At 38.4% G+C, this 13,612-nt stretch overlaps 1 protein-coding gene across 1 annotated transcript in view; it reads left to right on the top strand.

Annotated features, from left to right (window-relative positions):
- Positions 1 to 13,612, top strand: part of Ero1a (endoplasmic reticulum oxidoreductase 1 alpha) — a 43,264-nt gene that overhangs the window by 10,499 nt on the left and 19,153 nt on the right. Inside the window, exons 2-6 of the mRNA XM_063247752.1 lie at positions 3,843 to 3,962; positions 4,738 to 4,821; positions 10,764 to 10,802; positions 11,901 to 11,977; positions 12,071 to 12,144. Coding sequence (XP_063103822.1) covers positions 3,843 to 3,962; positions 4,738 to 4,821; positions 10,764 to 10,802; positions 11,901 to 11,977; positions 12,071 to 12,144 — 394 coding nt within the window. The remainder of the gene's footprint in view (positions 1 to 3,842; positions 3,963 to 4,737; positions 4,822 to 10,763; positions 10,803 to 11,900; positions 11,978 to 12,070; positions 12,145 to 13,612) is intronic.

The following is a 13,612-nucleotide window of genomic DNA, read 5'->3' as shown; positions in this document are numbered from 1 at the left end:
TGTCCTGCCTTCTTTGCCTCTGAAGTTTCTTGGCTACTTTCCCTCCTACTCTGGAGGATCCTGTTTCCCTTTTTGGTTTCTGGCAGCTTCTGCTAGCTTCCTTTGTCTTTAGAACACAGATGGGGGAATGTTGAGTGCAAAGGGTGTTCGTCTTTGCTGCCTGCTTTTATTGCTATGTGAATAATGCCTTCCTGCCATACGTGCTGTGTACTCTGGGACACCGAGCACTGTGAGAGTGACACAGTGGTACATCAGTTACAATTAGACAGTGTGGTGCTGGTCTCTGGTGATGAGTGACCATGAACTGCATTCATTCATCTGCCCACCTGCTCCGAAAGTCAGTGATTGGTTGACTAGCTACTATACACTTTCCAGAAGCACAGTGGAGTCTGGAGCACAAAGATGAGCAAATATGATTTCATCTCATTGCTTTACATGGCGGGGTGCAGGAGTGAAGCAGGGAAATTCAGCACAGTGGAAGCCGAGTGTGCTGGACACACACAGGAGAGACATCACAGTAGGAGTAGCAAGGATTTCCTGAGACAGCCCCTGCCACCTGTGGAGGTCCTGAAGATACGTTTTTACTTTGACAGTGAATTCCTTAGGAGGGAAATGGATGGCTCACATTTGTTTGTTTCCTTTTGTAGCTTAATGTCTCTGCTTTCCTTGTGTCCTTGGTGGTCTTTGTGTGTGTTTCTTTTTACAGTGGACCTTTGAGCTATGCTTGGCCTGACACATGAACCACTTGGGTTCTGACCAGAATTTTAGTTTTAACTTGGGGTCAGAGTCTAGAGCTATGACCCGAATGCCGGCTGACTGTGCTTCCAGATGGCACAGATATAAACTGAGCCCTGGAAGAGCTCTGGAAGGAACAAGGTTCATTGGGAAACCTGGGCCAGGGTGTCTTCAAGGACAATGAGCACTGCCTGTGACAGGAGAGGCTTTGAGGGCTGGAGAGGAGCCCGAGGCTCCCACTGACAGCCTGAGCTGCAGCCTGAGTACAGCCAGCCCCGAGAACACACTGGGTTCCCCAGTCACAGTCCACATATAATAATTGTGTCAAAGAGGGGAAAGAGTTTTTGCTTTTCAAAATTCTTTGTCCTTAGAAATTTAGCTTTAAAGGTTCAAAAGAATGTGTGAAAAATCAAATCATCTAGGTTGAAAGTTTTGTTGCATCTGAAACTAGGATTCCTTGGAGTGAAGGTTGAGCTCAGGGCAGAATACTGGTCAGCATGTGTAAGGCAAGGGTTCAGTCCCCGGGACCACACACACAAACACACTAGGACTCTAAGATTATTGCGTACTCAGGCGTTCTGTCAGGTAGTCCTTATGGATATCAGTGTGAAGATTTTTCAGAGAATTGAAATTAGAAATTCTGTATGACCCAGCTGTTCCCCTGGTAGGGCTTAAGATGTCATATTACAGTGATAAATTCATACCATTGTTTAGAGCAGCACAATTCATGATAGCTAAATCCTGGAAGCAGCCTATATGCACATGAACAGACAGTTGGAGAAAGAAAATGTGACATTAATATATAATGGAGTACTACTCAGATATCAAGGCTGACAAATGTGAGACATTTGTGGGAAAACGGACGTACCCAGAAAACATAATGTTGAGTGAAATAAACCAGACACATAAGCTTAAACACAGTTTGGTATCTGTCATTTGAGTGAGGCAACATATAAAGAGAATAATAAAGGATGGATAGAGGGGACAAGGGACCGGATCTTCTTGCAGTGGAGAAGTGGTCCAGGGAACAGGGCGAGGGGTGAGGAGGAGGGGAAGGGAGGCATCTTAATTCAGTTGTTTATTTGCTTCACTTCAAGTAGAATAAAGATACGCACGAACAGGAACCTGATAACCTCTATTGAGTATAAACATTATATGCTATAACATGAGCTAAGATTAATAATATTAACAAGATGAGAACTGGGATAAGGGAATTAGAGGAGGAGGGGGGAGAGGGAGGGGAAGGGGATTGAAAACAAGGAAGCTGTAGTATGTACATGTACCTGCTCCCCAAGATGGCTGTAAGACTGCATGTGCTGCCAACGTGTACTAACAAAATGTTTAGAAAGTTAAAGTGTTAGTAGAAACAAAGACTTTGTATATCAAAATATGTAGCTCAGATTTTTAAAAGTGGAGTTAGTCTAAAACAAGACAAAAATCATTAAAAAGCCTTAGTTCTTGAATATGGCTATTACATTCAAAAAATAATCTTATCTCAGAGGTGAACATTTTCCAGTACTGTTTTGCAGTGTTCTCAAATTTGGAGGTCATGTAGTTTTTCACATATTTCAAGAGGAAAGCATCTTTTTTTTTTTTGGTACTGGGGCTCGAACTCAAGACCGTGTGCTTGCAAGGCAGGCACTTAATGCTGCTGAGCTAAATCCCCAGCTCCTGGAGGAAAGCCTCTTAATTCAGTTGTTTATTTGCTTTACTTCAAGTAGATTTTCTTTTTTTTGATACTGGGAATTGAACCCAGGACCTGTGCTTGCCAGGCAGGTGCTTGTGCCACTGAGCTATATTCCCAATCCTCAAATAGATTTTTAAATTATATTTTTGTACACAATACGCCTCACTGAAATATATTCTGGTATATTCAGGCAAGATACTCTGAAGGACCTGTTTTCTGAAGCATGCTACTTTTGTTTTCTGTTTTTAGTATGTAGGTTTTTGGGGAATCATGTATTTGTTACTAAAAGCAGTGTTTCGTTACTTGTAATAGGGGTTTAACCTGGAATAACATGTAATAATTTTAGTTTCACAACTGATCACATTGTCTGATTATAAAATAACTTCCTATTGTATCCCAGCATAGGTACATTAATAGTTTCATGTAGCAAATGGGTGAAGACAGCAGTGTAAAGCACTTGAAGCTCAGGATTCATTTTGTTAGTTTGTTATCTCACTGTTGTTAATGATAAATAACTTTAAAGAACATCCCAAGCCTGTAAAAAAATGTTACAGCCCAATATTTGGGAATTGTTATGTCCTTGTAATGCATTATTTCTTTTATAAATTTAGTATCACTTGTATTTATGAACTCACCAAGCTTGTGTCTGACTTTCACATTCACTAGAAAATAGTAAGGAAAGACTGAAAAACAGGTGTAAGAGTAAAGGGTCAGGAAAACCAAGGATGGAAATACACAGCTGGGCTTGAAAAATGAACAGTAGGAGCTGGAAACCCCCAGGAAATCCAAGTAGCATCTGCTCTTTATCTCCTGACTCAGCTTCTTTGCTTATTGTTTAAGATCTTTCCTCTCTGCCAACTGGCTCCTGTGCTCGTCAGCCCACATGATGAAATACAAGTTTCCTTGTTTATTGGTCAACCACAGGGAGATCTCTCTCTCCCTCTTGGTGACGTTGCCTGTCTTTGGTCAGGTCAGTGGGGCCCGGAAGGAAGGGTTATCCTGCATGTGTATGTGTGTGCACGCACGCATTTGTTTGTTTTTTATAAGCTCAGTACACCCCATGAAAGTATCTGCTGCCCAAACAGTGTGGTAGTGCACACTTGTAATCCCAGCTAGTTGGGAGTCTAATGCTGGAGGATTGCAGCTCCAGGGCCATCCTGGGCAAATTAAGGAGACTCTGTCTGAAAACAAAACAAAACAATGAAAGAAAGAAAAAGTATCTTTTCTTCAGATATAGTATTTTTCTGCAGAAATAGTAAAAGAGCAATAGTATTATCAGGTTATTGCCAAGCCCCATTTTAAGAAGTTATAAGGGGGAGGGAGGATTAATGCTGGGCGAATAGGAGGCTTGTTTATAATAATCACATTTATAAAAAGCCCCTAAGACACTTAATTTAATATTTTCCTGTCTTTGCAACAGGTGACTGGTTACTTGGATGATTGTACCTGCGATGTTGAAACCATCGATAGATTTAATAACTACAAACTTTTCCCGAGACTACAAAAACTTCTTGAAAGTGACTACTTTAGATATTACAAGGTATTTAAAATTGTGTATGAATTCTTCAAATGGATAATTACATTTTCTTAGGAATTACTAAGCTTCAAAATTACAGTTATTATTTAAAATTGATAGAGGCTTTATTAGGATAATTCTCTTCATGAGAATGAACTATTTGTTTCTGAAACCACACATTCGGTGAATTTAAATTCAGTGACTATTGCACTTTACAGTTAGACTGTCTAGCTCGCTAAATTGAAACTAGAACAGAAACTATTGTATGATAATCAAACTAGTTTATAATTTTCTCAAGTGTCAGATTGGCTCAAATTAATTGAAATAATGAAACTTTTACCAAGCATGGTTTATTCTGACCTATATTATTTTGACAAGTCACTTGTAATATTTTATTTTGCAATAGCTACTGGAAAACCTGACCATTGGAATATTTATTTGTATTCTGAGTTCATACTGCCTAACTGGACTCTATCCGGTAACATTTTTGTCTCAAAAAATGCAAATCAAGCAGTGATGATATGAGAACTAGTCCAGGGTTTGTTTAGTGACAGTCTGTGTCTTTCTAACAAAATCTACCAATTTATCTATACCAGCTCTGCAGTTACACAGCACAGTCTTGACAACAGGAAGAAGCAGCATAATTGCAGCATGTCACATAACCAGGTTATACATCCTGATTAAGCAGCTGTCAGCTAGATGGTGATTTCAGGGCCAACCTGGACTGCACAGTGAAACCCTGACTCAAAAACCAAAAAGTGTTTATTATTTTTATAACTTTTGTCTATTTTTTAAATAGGTAAACCTGAAGAGGCCATGTCCTTTCTGGAATGATACCAACCACTGTGGCGTGCGGGACTGTGCTGTCAAACCTTGTCAATCTGTAAGAACCGTAAATAAATTTATGAACTATCATATCTTTTTTCACCCATTACACTTTTTTTTTTAATTTTGGTGGTGATGAGGAAGGGTTGAACCCAGGGCCTTTGCACTGAGCTATATCCCCAGCCTTGTTTAAAATTAATTAATTATACATGCAATTCTTTTTTAATTAAAAACAATTTCCTCCCATATTTTTTATTAGTGCATATTGGTTATACAGATTAATGGATTTTACTTTGACAGATTTGTACATGTACATACATATATTAATCAACCCCTTCCATCCTGTCTCACAATTTTTGGAGGGTTCAATGTGTATAATCTATTTTGACAAAATTCATGCCTCTGTTATCTGTTCTCATACTCTTTTTCACTCCTCAGTTTTCCCTTTTCCTTGTCTAACAATAGTCTTGTACTTTGTCATCTTTTTTAGATTCTACATGTTATGGAGAACTTGCAGAATTTGTCTTTCTGTGCCAGGCTTACTTTACTCCACATAATTGCCAAATCCATCCATTTTTCTGCAAATGACAAATTATTTTTAATGGCTGAACTGCACCCCCTACCATACCACCCACCATAATTTCTTTATTCATTCATCTGTTGACGGATACCCAAGCTGGTTCCATTTCTTGGCCATGGTGTATTGTGCTGCAGTATACCTGGGTATGAGGTAACCCTACAGTTGCTGACTTTAATCCTTTGGGTGTAGCTGAATCAAATGGTAGTTCTATTTTTAGTTTTTTGAGGAACTTCCGCATGGATTTCCATAGTGGCTGCACTAATTTACATTCTCAACCAAGAGTGTTCCTTTTTTTATATCCTTGTCAGATGTATATTGTTTTTTTGCATTGTTGATGGTGGCCATTCTGACTGGGAGACAACAGAATTTCCCTTATTTTTTATTTTGAAACAACATCTTGCAAAGCTGTCCAGTCTGAGTTCAATCTTGTGATTCCACTGTCTCAGTTCCTTGGTGCTGGAATGACAGATGTGTCCACCATGGCTGGTTCATTACAGGTTTTTATATTTTGTTTTTTAATTTTATTTTTAAAGAGAATTAAAACCAAACAAAATAAGACAGAACAAAGCCAATCAAAACAAAACAGTCAAAGTGATGTAAGAGCTCAAAACAGGCAATAGGAAGTCAACAATGGCTACCACCATGCTCCTTGCCATCCCCAGAACTGCTGCCCACACTATCAGGCACAACAGAATCAAACAAAACAAAACACTGAACAAAACAAAACAAAACAGAATGAACCAAAACAGTGAGAACCACAGTGGCCTCCAAAAACAAGATGGAAGGAAATCCCCCACAGCTGCCACACTGCACACTGCCATCCTCCTAGTAGACGCTCAGGCTGCCAGCCTTAGGCCTGCAAAGTCAAGCAGACAGTTCAAACATTAAGTTGTTTGTGCTCTGTTGCTAGCAGCTCAGCCTGTGTTCCTCTGAATCAGCCAGGTGGCCATGGGATGGGGGAGTAATGGAGGGGGTGGTTTTGGCTCTGAGCCTGTGCACTGGTCAGCTCACAGGAAGGGCAAATTGGCTTCTCATTTTTCCTCCTGGGACCCAGTGGCTTGTGCCGGCTCACTAGAAGGGTGAATTGTTTTCTTCTTTCTTCTCCTGTGACCTACATGGCTTCTGCCGGCTCACAGGAAGGGCACACTGCAACTTTTTAAAGGGAGCCAATATAACCAAATAATAATTCAATCCTTAGTTTAAATATGTTACCCCATATTTACATATTACAAACCTAAACTTACAACTATAAGCCTATTTTGAATTATACTGCCTTAATAATAATAGGATTATAATTTTGTGGTTAATGCAACCCTTTGATGTATGAATAGTCCTTTTGTCTTGATATTTGTTTTTGTTCTTACATTTTACTTGAACCAAGTTATGTGTATACATATGAATCCCTTTTATTATTTTCCTTGGATTTTCTGGGGTAGAAGTAGGAGTTCTTAAGAGTACTAGAATTTGAGGTGTTTTTCTGTGAGAATAGTTTTTTAATTTTTTCAGATGAAATACTTTTTCTTCTTTAAAGTTATAGAGCTGGGGTTGGACCTCATGGCAGTAGAGTACTTGCCTAGCATACCTGAGGCCTGAGTATGAACTCCCAGCAGTCAAAGAAAGTATAACTTCTTACTTTATATGGCTTCTTTTGCAGCCTATATAAATATGTATATATTATAAAATTGGCCATTCTAACCATTTTAATCATATAGTTTGGTGGCATTAAGTACATTTATTTTGTACAGTCACCACCACCCATCTCCATACCGTTTTTATTCTTTCAGATTGAAACTATGCCAATTCTCCCTCCTCCAAAGCCTTGGCAAACACCATTTTTTCTCTGTGTTTTTGATTATAGTGGGCACCACCATAATGGCAACCATACAATATTTGTCCTTTTGCATCTGGCTTTATTTCTTGATGCATGTAATGGCATGAATCAGAATTTTATTCTATTTTAGTAAAAGCTGAATTATAATACTGCATTCTGTTTTTACTCAATTTTGTTACCCATTCATCCATGGAAGGACTTCTACTTTTTGATTGTGAATCATGCAACTATGAACATGGCCTACAGACATCTTCAAACTCCTTATTTTCATTTTTTTGGGGTTGAGCCTAGTTTCTTGGGCATGTTGAGCACGTGATTTACCACCCAGCTATGTCCTGAGTCTTTCAATCTTTATGTGTGTAACTAGAAGTGGAATTGCTGGGTCACATGGTAAAACTGTGTCACTTTGCATTCGTGTCAGCAATACACAAAAGTTCCAGTTTCTTTACATATTTGACAGCAGTCTTATTTTCTGTTTTTGGATGACGGCCATCCTAACACATTGAAGTAGCATTGTGGTTTTCAGCAGTTTATTTTAATACATGTAAATATTATCACAGACATATTGAACATGTAGAGTTAAGGCCAATGTAAAACATTATTTGTGAATGTTTTATTATGAGAAGAAGTATATTTTTAAATATATTGATCCACCTAGACACAGCTCTGAGAATTTAAGGATTAAATAATGAAACACTTTATATTTCTATATTGGCTTGCTTCATGGCTCTTTAGTAGAATACCTAAGTTAATCACCTTACCAGGGGAAGGGTTTGTCTTGGCTCACGGTGTTAGTGGTCCAGCCTGTGGTTGATGGCCCTTGTTGCCTTGGGCCTGTGGTGAGGAAGCGTATCTGGTGGGAGCACGCGGCAGAGCAGCATCTCTTACCTCATGGCAGCAAGCCCAAAGGAGGAAGTGGAAGGGTCTGGGGTTACACTGCGCCTTCAAGGACGGGCCCCCATTGAATTAAAGCCTCGCTCCAGCCCTACTACCTCCCAGTGGTGCTTCCCTGGTCACTACTTTCAATGCATGAGCCTTTAGGACATTCAGGACCCACAGGATAGCAGTTATAATTGTTAGAGCCTGGGCACATCATTAAAGCAGTATTATCAATTTCAGTGTTTCATTTCATTTTAGTAACAGGAAAGTTTAGTTGAAATTTAAATTTACCAATATCATTTATATGACTTACTAAACTGAGTAGACTTTGAAACTGAGTGTAATAACTGAGTGAAACTGAGATAGGATCTCATTAGCTTAGCTTCTCCAGAACTGGGGCTGAGTACCTTTCTTGTCAGTACTCTTTTTTTCTTGTTGGTATCATAATGGAAGACTTTCTACATTTTCAAATAAGATAATTGGAAGGTATTTTTCTACCTGAAAATATTTTTAATTTATAAATGTATAAACTTGGCATTGAAGTTTTAGAGGATAAGTGGCAGTGTTGTAGGAGTGAGAGTGGAAGATGAGGAGATGGGTAAAGTAATACCAGTTAGCACTGGAATGTAATTTGGTTCAGTAGTGAATATTTTGTGATGTTCTAGGACCTGGACATACAAATGTAGCTGTGGTCTTGACTAGTGGTTTGGTAGAGAAGAGAAACTGACCAGTGGTTCAGAGTTAATAGCTCACTTCCCTTTTTCAGAGTATGCTAACAGGTACACACTGAGGGCACAGAGGAGGGAGACCGGAGGACTCCCCTCCCAGTGAGAGTGAGTCAGTGGTTATTGTTACTCCTTTTGGGGTAAGCCTGGGCTCGGTTCTGATAGTTCTGAATTGGGAGAGGGGATCGAAACCAAAGAGTTGCTAAAAATCATTTCAAGTAATTTGAAATTCTTACAGTTGATCAATTTTTATACTTAACATTTGCATTGTGCTATTGATATCTTGATATATCACTTTTTCTTCAGTGTGCATCTTTTTTTTTTTGGTCTTTTTTGAGGCAGTCTCTCTATGCAGTTCAGGCTGGCTTTGAGCTCACTGTGTAGCCACGGCTGGTCTCAAACTCACAACAATCCTCCTGCCTCCACCTCCTGTGTGCTGGGATTACAGGCATAAAAGAAATTGTGCATCTAAAAGAAAGTAACCACAGTGCCAGTATCATAGCTAAAACAGGAGCAGTTCCCTTAATCGAGTACCCACAGTTACCTCCTCAGATGGTTGCAGCTTTGGCACTTCCTTTTTGGGCTGAACAAGGAAGGAAAAAGACCAGTTCCCTTTTGGTCAACACTTTGATTTCTTCGTTTAGTTCATGTAATACCCTGCGAACCAGCAAGAGATAGAAAAATAATAAAAGTTTGAAATTCTCTTCCTTATGTTTGATACTCTTCATGTGCTGATTCCAGGGAAAATTTGAATGAGTTAGACAGTTTGCCCTTTACAGTTGGAATCTTTTCTAAAAGGCCATTTATTCCCTTTAAAATAAGCTGCTTTCACCTCCATTATTATTTGTTAATTAACAGTACTCAATATCAATCTGAGAATAACAGATGAACTCTGATGATTAAGTCTTTTTGGAGATTAATTTGGCAAATGCATCAACAAAATTAAAAAGGTACAGATCTTTGACCTACTTGTTCTCCTCAGAATTTTACTTAATAAGGTGATTGGACAGATGTTCAAAGATGACTATAAAGCAGTACTATTATAAACATGTCAGTTCTGCTGACATTAATCCATAAATTCGACATTATATGAAAAAATTAGAAACTTAAAAATGTTGAAAAAGAACATGTAAAATAAAGTGATGATCTGTGCAGGTCCTTCACTGGACCAGAGCTCTGCAGTGTATGGAGTTCTGGTACACCCTGTCTGCTCAGCAATCATACTTAGGATGGGTGGATGCCAGCGTTCCTGTAGTTACTACTTGACCCACACATCCAAAAATCTGTTCCAGTTTCCTCTGGAAAGAATTAGGGCTCCTTTAAAAATGGTTGCTTGAGGGGCTGGGGATTTAGCTCAGTGGCATAAGCGCCTGCCTGGCAAGCATGAGGTCTTGAATTGGATCCCCAGTGTAAAGAAGCAAAAACAAAAACAAAACCAGAATGGTTAATTTAAAAATGGTTGCTTGTAAGAGAGACGTGAGAAATAGATGAGATGAACCTGGAATGTTGTGTCATCACAGAACACAAAGTACTACTAAGGAGTCCTGAAGTACTATCAAGAGGACTGTGCTAAGAGTAAGTTAGCATTTGGTGAGTGTCCTAGGAGCCAGACATGGGACAATTTAAACGTCAAAAGGAATGATAGCTGGGTAACTACTTTTACCTTTCCGTGCTGTAATAAATGATCCACAATAGAATAATTTGATTTTGAATTGTTATTTTTTACTAACTTACAGTACTTCACTAATTAATTAGGGTATGTGTGTGACATTCAGGATGGAACCTGGAGCCTTGTGCGTGGTAGACAAATGCTCTACTCACTGAACTATAGCCTTACCCTGTTTTTGAAGTTTTATTCTAAATAAATCATTTAAAATTATCTATCCTTAGCTAAAAAATCTTTAAACTTCAGTCATTTTTTTCATGAGCTGTAAGATATTTTTTCAGAAGATGAAATAAATTTCAACTAAAAAATTTTTTTCTAGGATGAAGTTCCTGATGGAATTAAATCTGCGAGCTACAAGGTTTGTATGTATACTAACTTACTAAGTGGTGTGTCCTATATTGTAACAAAAAACTTAAAAAGACCATTTTCCCTGCCATATACTAATCCACAGCTCTGCTTCCCTTTATAGTGATATCCCTTGAAAGTTATTTATTTTCCATGGCTCTAATTCTTATTTTTTTTTTTAACCTTCTGTTATAGAAAGTATCAAAAATAAAAGTAGAAGGAAAAACAGTTACTATACAGTCAAAATTGCTTTATCTGTACCTCCAATTTCTTTTTTCTAATTATTTTAAGGTGAATATCAAATCATTTTTAAGCTTTTTATCCAAATCATTATACATCTCTAAGATAAAAAATAAATGAACAAACAAAAACATATCCATGTGTTTTTTAAAAAATAGGAGTCACGTTGTGTTTCATGGATTGAATTGGGTTTATGTGTCTTTTATGTCTGTCTTTTAACAGACTTAATTTCGTAACAGTTTTAGATTTATGTAAAAACTGTGCGGTGTGAAGAGTTCTCATATAGCTCACACCAGACTCCTCGAGGATAATGTGATGTGAGGACGGTGCCTGCTGGGTGGTGGTGCTGGGGATCGGACAGCAGGACAGTGCCCGTGCTCATGGTGAGGTCATACGAAGGCAGGGTGAGGTGTCCTGCTCCTTCCTTTTTCATGCCTCAGACATCTCCTTCATGGATATTTTCAGAACCATGTTCTTTATTTTGTGAACATAATACTAAGTCATGTTTAACCAAGACAAGAGGCAAGGCCTCGGCTTATCTTTTAGCTTCAAGAGGAATGTGAGAATTTTAAAAATTTGAAGCCAGGGGCTGGGGGTTTAGCTCAGCGGCATAAGCACCTGCCTTGCAAGCAGGTGGTCCTGAGTTCGATCCCCGGTACCGATAAAAATGAAACACACACACACACACACACACACACACACACACACACACACACACAAAATTTGAAGCCATAGTGATAACTTAAAAAGACAAAAAAAAAAAAAAAATTGAAGCCATAGTGATAACTTCTAAGTTCCATATTCTAAGTTCCTTTTGAAAAGCTTGCAGAGTGTAAAAAGTAGTATTCGGTGACTTTCTCTTTCATTCTAGTATTCTGAAGAAGCCAATAATCTCATTGAAGAATGTGAGCAAGCTGAACGGCTCGGTGCAGTGGATGAATCACTGAGGTGTGGTCACTTATTTTGCAGCAGGCTTTGCTTCTTTCATGTCACACGTTAACTTGAAAAAAGGGTAACATGATTTATTTTCTTTGTTTGCAGTGAGGAAACTCAGAAGGCTGTGCTTCAGTGGACCAGGCATGATGATTCTGCAGACAGCTTCTGTGAAGCAGATGGTATACCACTTTTCATAGTGTCCATTAGGTTCAGAATTACACTTAAGAAAAAGAATTAAAGACTCATTTTCTAAGAGTTTCACAGTTCCTCAGAAAGTTAAGCTTAGAATTATTGTGTAACTGAGCAGTGCTATTTCTTGGTATATAGAGAAAAGAACTGAAAATGGAAACTGAGGTGTAGATAAACCCAGGTTCATGCGTCTCCTTTATGGTATGTGAAAGTTAGAAACAACCCAAATGTCCATCACCAGATGAATGGCTAAAGCAATGTGTTGTATGGATATACCTGCCACACGATACCCCTGAGCCACAAAAGGGAATGAAATTCTGAGACATGCTACTACATGGTGAACCTTAAAAACATGCTCAATGAAATAAGCCAGCTGCAAAAGGACCTGTATTTTATGAGCCCATCTTTCTGAAGTACCTAGAATAGGTAACTTTATAAGAAACAGAATGTTAGACAGATTAAATGTTATCAGAAGTTGTAGGAGAGTGTGTGTATGTGTGTGTGATTGCTGAGTAAAAGTTTTGGTTGGGATGATGCAAAAGTTTTGGAGACATAGGGGACGTAAATATACTTAATGCCACTGAATCATTTACTTAAATATGCTTGACCTAGTAAATTTTGTTTTATATATTTTACCATAATAACACAGTTTGCAAAGGAAACTTGATTTCCTAAAGAAATGCCCGTCTTCAGTTTTGCTATTCTGTGTATCTGGTGTGCCTAATTTTTGTAATGTACGCGTACATTTCATAAAGGTAGCTGAAATGGAAGTACTAAAACCTGCTTCTTACTTTGCTGTTGGATTGTAGTAATTTTCCTTAATGATGGTCTGTGTGGCTTTTGGAGACAAGAATATTGAACCATGAAGTCATGTCTGGAACATCAAAACTAAGCTCTAGTGCTGGTGATATTAAAATCTAAAAGCCTTAGAATTGCAACTCTTAGATCAAGATTTATGGGTTGTCCCATTCTTCTTGTATCTTCTCTGAGTTTGATTATATTATCCTTTTAATTGGCCAAACAAAATTAAATCAAATTGAACTTCGTATCTTTCTGTGGCTCCTTGGTAGTGGATTAATGATCTTTAAAAAATGACTATAAAGAACAATGCAGATCATTTTAATTACAAGTAAAAGAAGAAGTCTACATCCCCATAAAAGAGAAGGGAAGGGGCTGGGGGTTTAGCTCAGCGGCATAAAAGCCTGCCTTGAAAGTAGGCAGTCGTGAGTTCGATCCCTGGTACCGATTAAAAAAAAAAAAAAAAAAAAAGGAAAAAGGGAAAGTGCTTATTTTAAACTTGGTGACTTTTCTTTTGAACTGGTCAGACTGTGTTGCCTACCACGCTGGTCTCAAACCCTTGGCTTGAGGAATCTTTTTCGTCTCAACCTTGTGAGATCTCTGCCCTGTGAGCAGCTGGCCCTGCTCAGCTGTGTCTTTTTGGAAAGAAAAGTGAGAAGT

Source organism: Cavia porcellus, unplaced genomic scaffold (genome assembly GCF_034190915.1).
Source record: "Cavia porcellus strain 051 isolate PalLab524CR breed Dunkin Hartley unplaced genomic scaffold, mCavPor4.1 scaffold_1, whole genome shotgun sequence".
NCBI lineage: Eukaryota > Metazoa > Chordata > Mammalia > Rodentia > Caviidae > Cavia > Cavia porcellus.
Note: the sequence above shows the minus strand (reverse complement) of the source record. Positions and strands in the feature narration are given on the sequence as shown.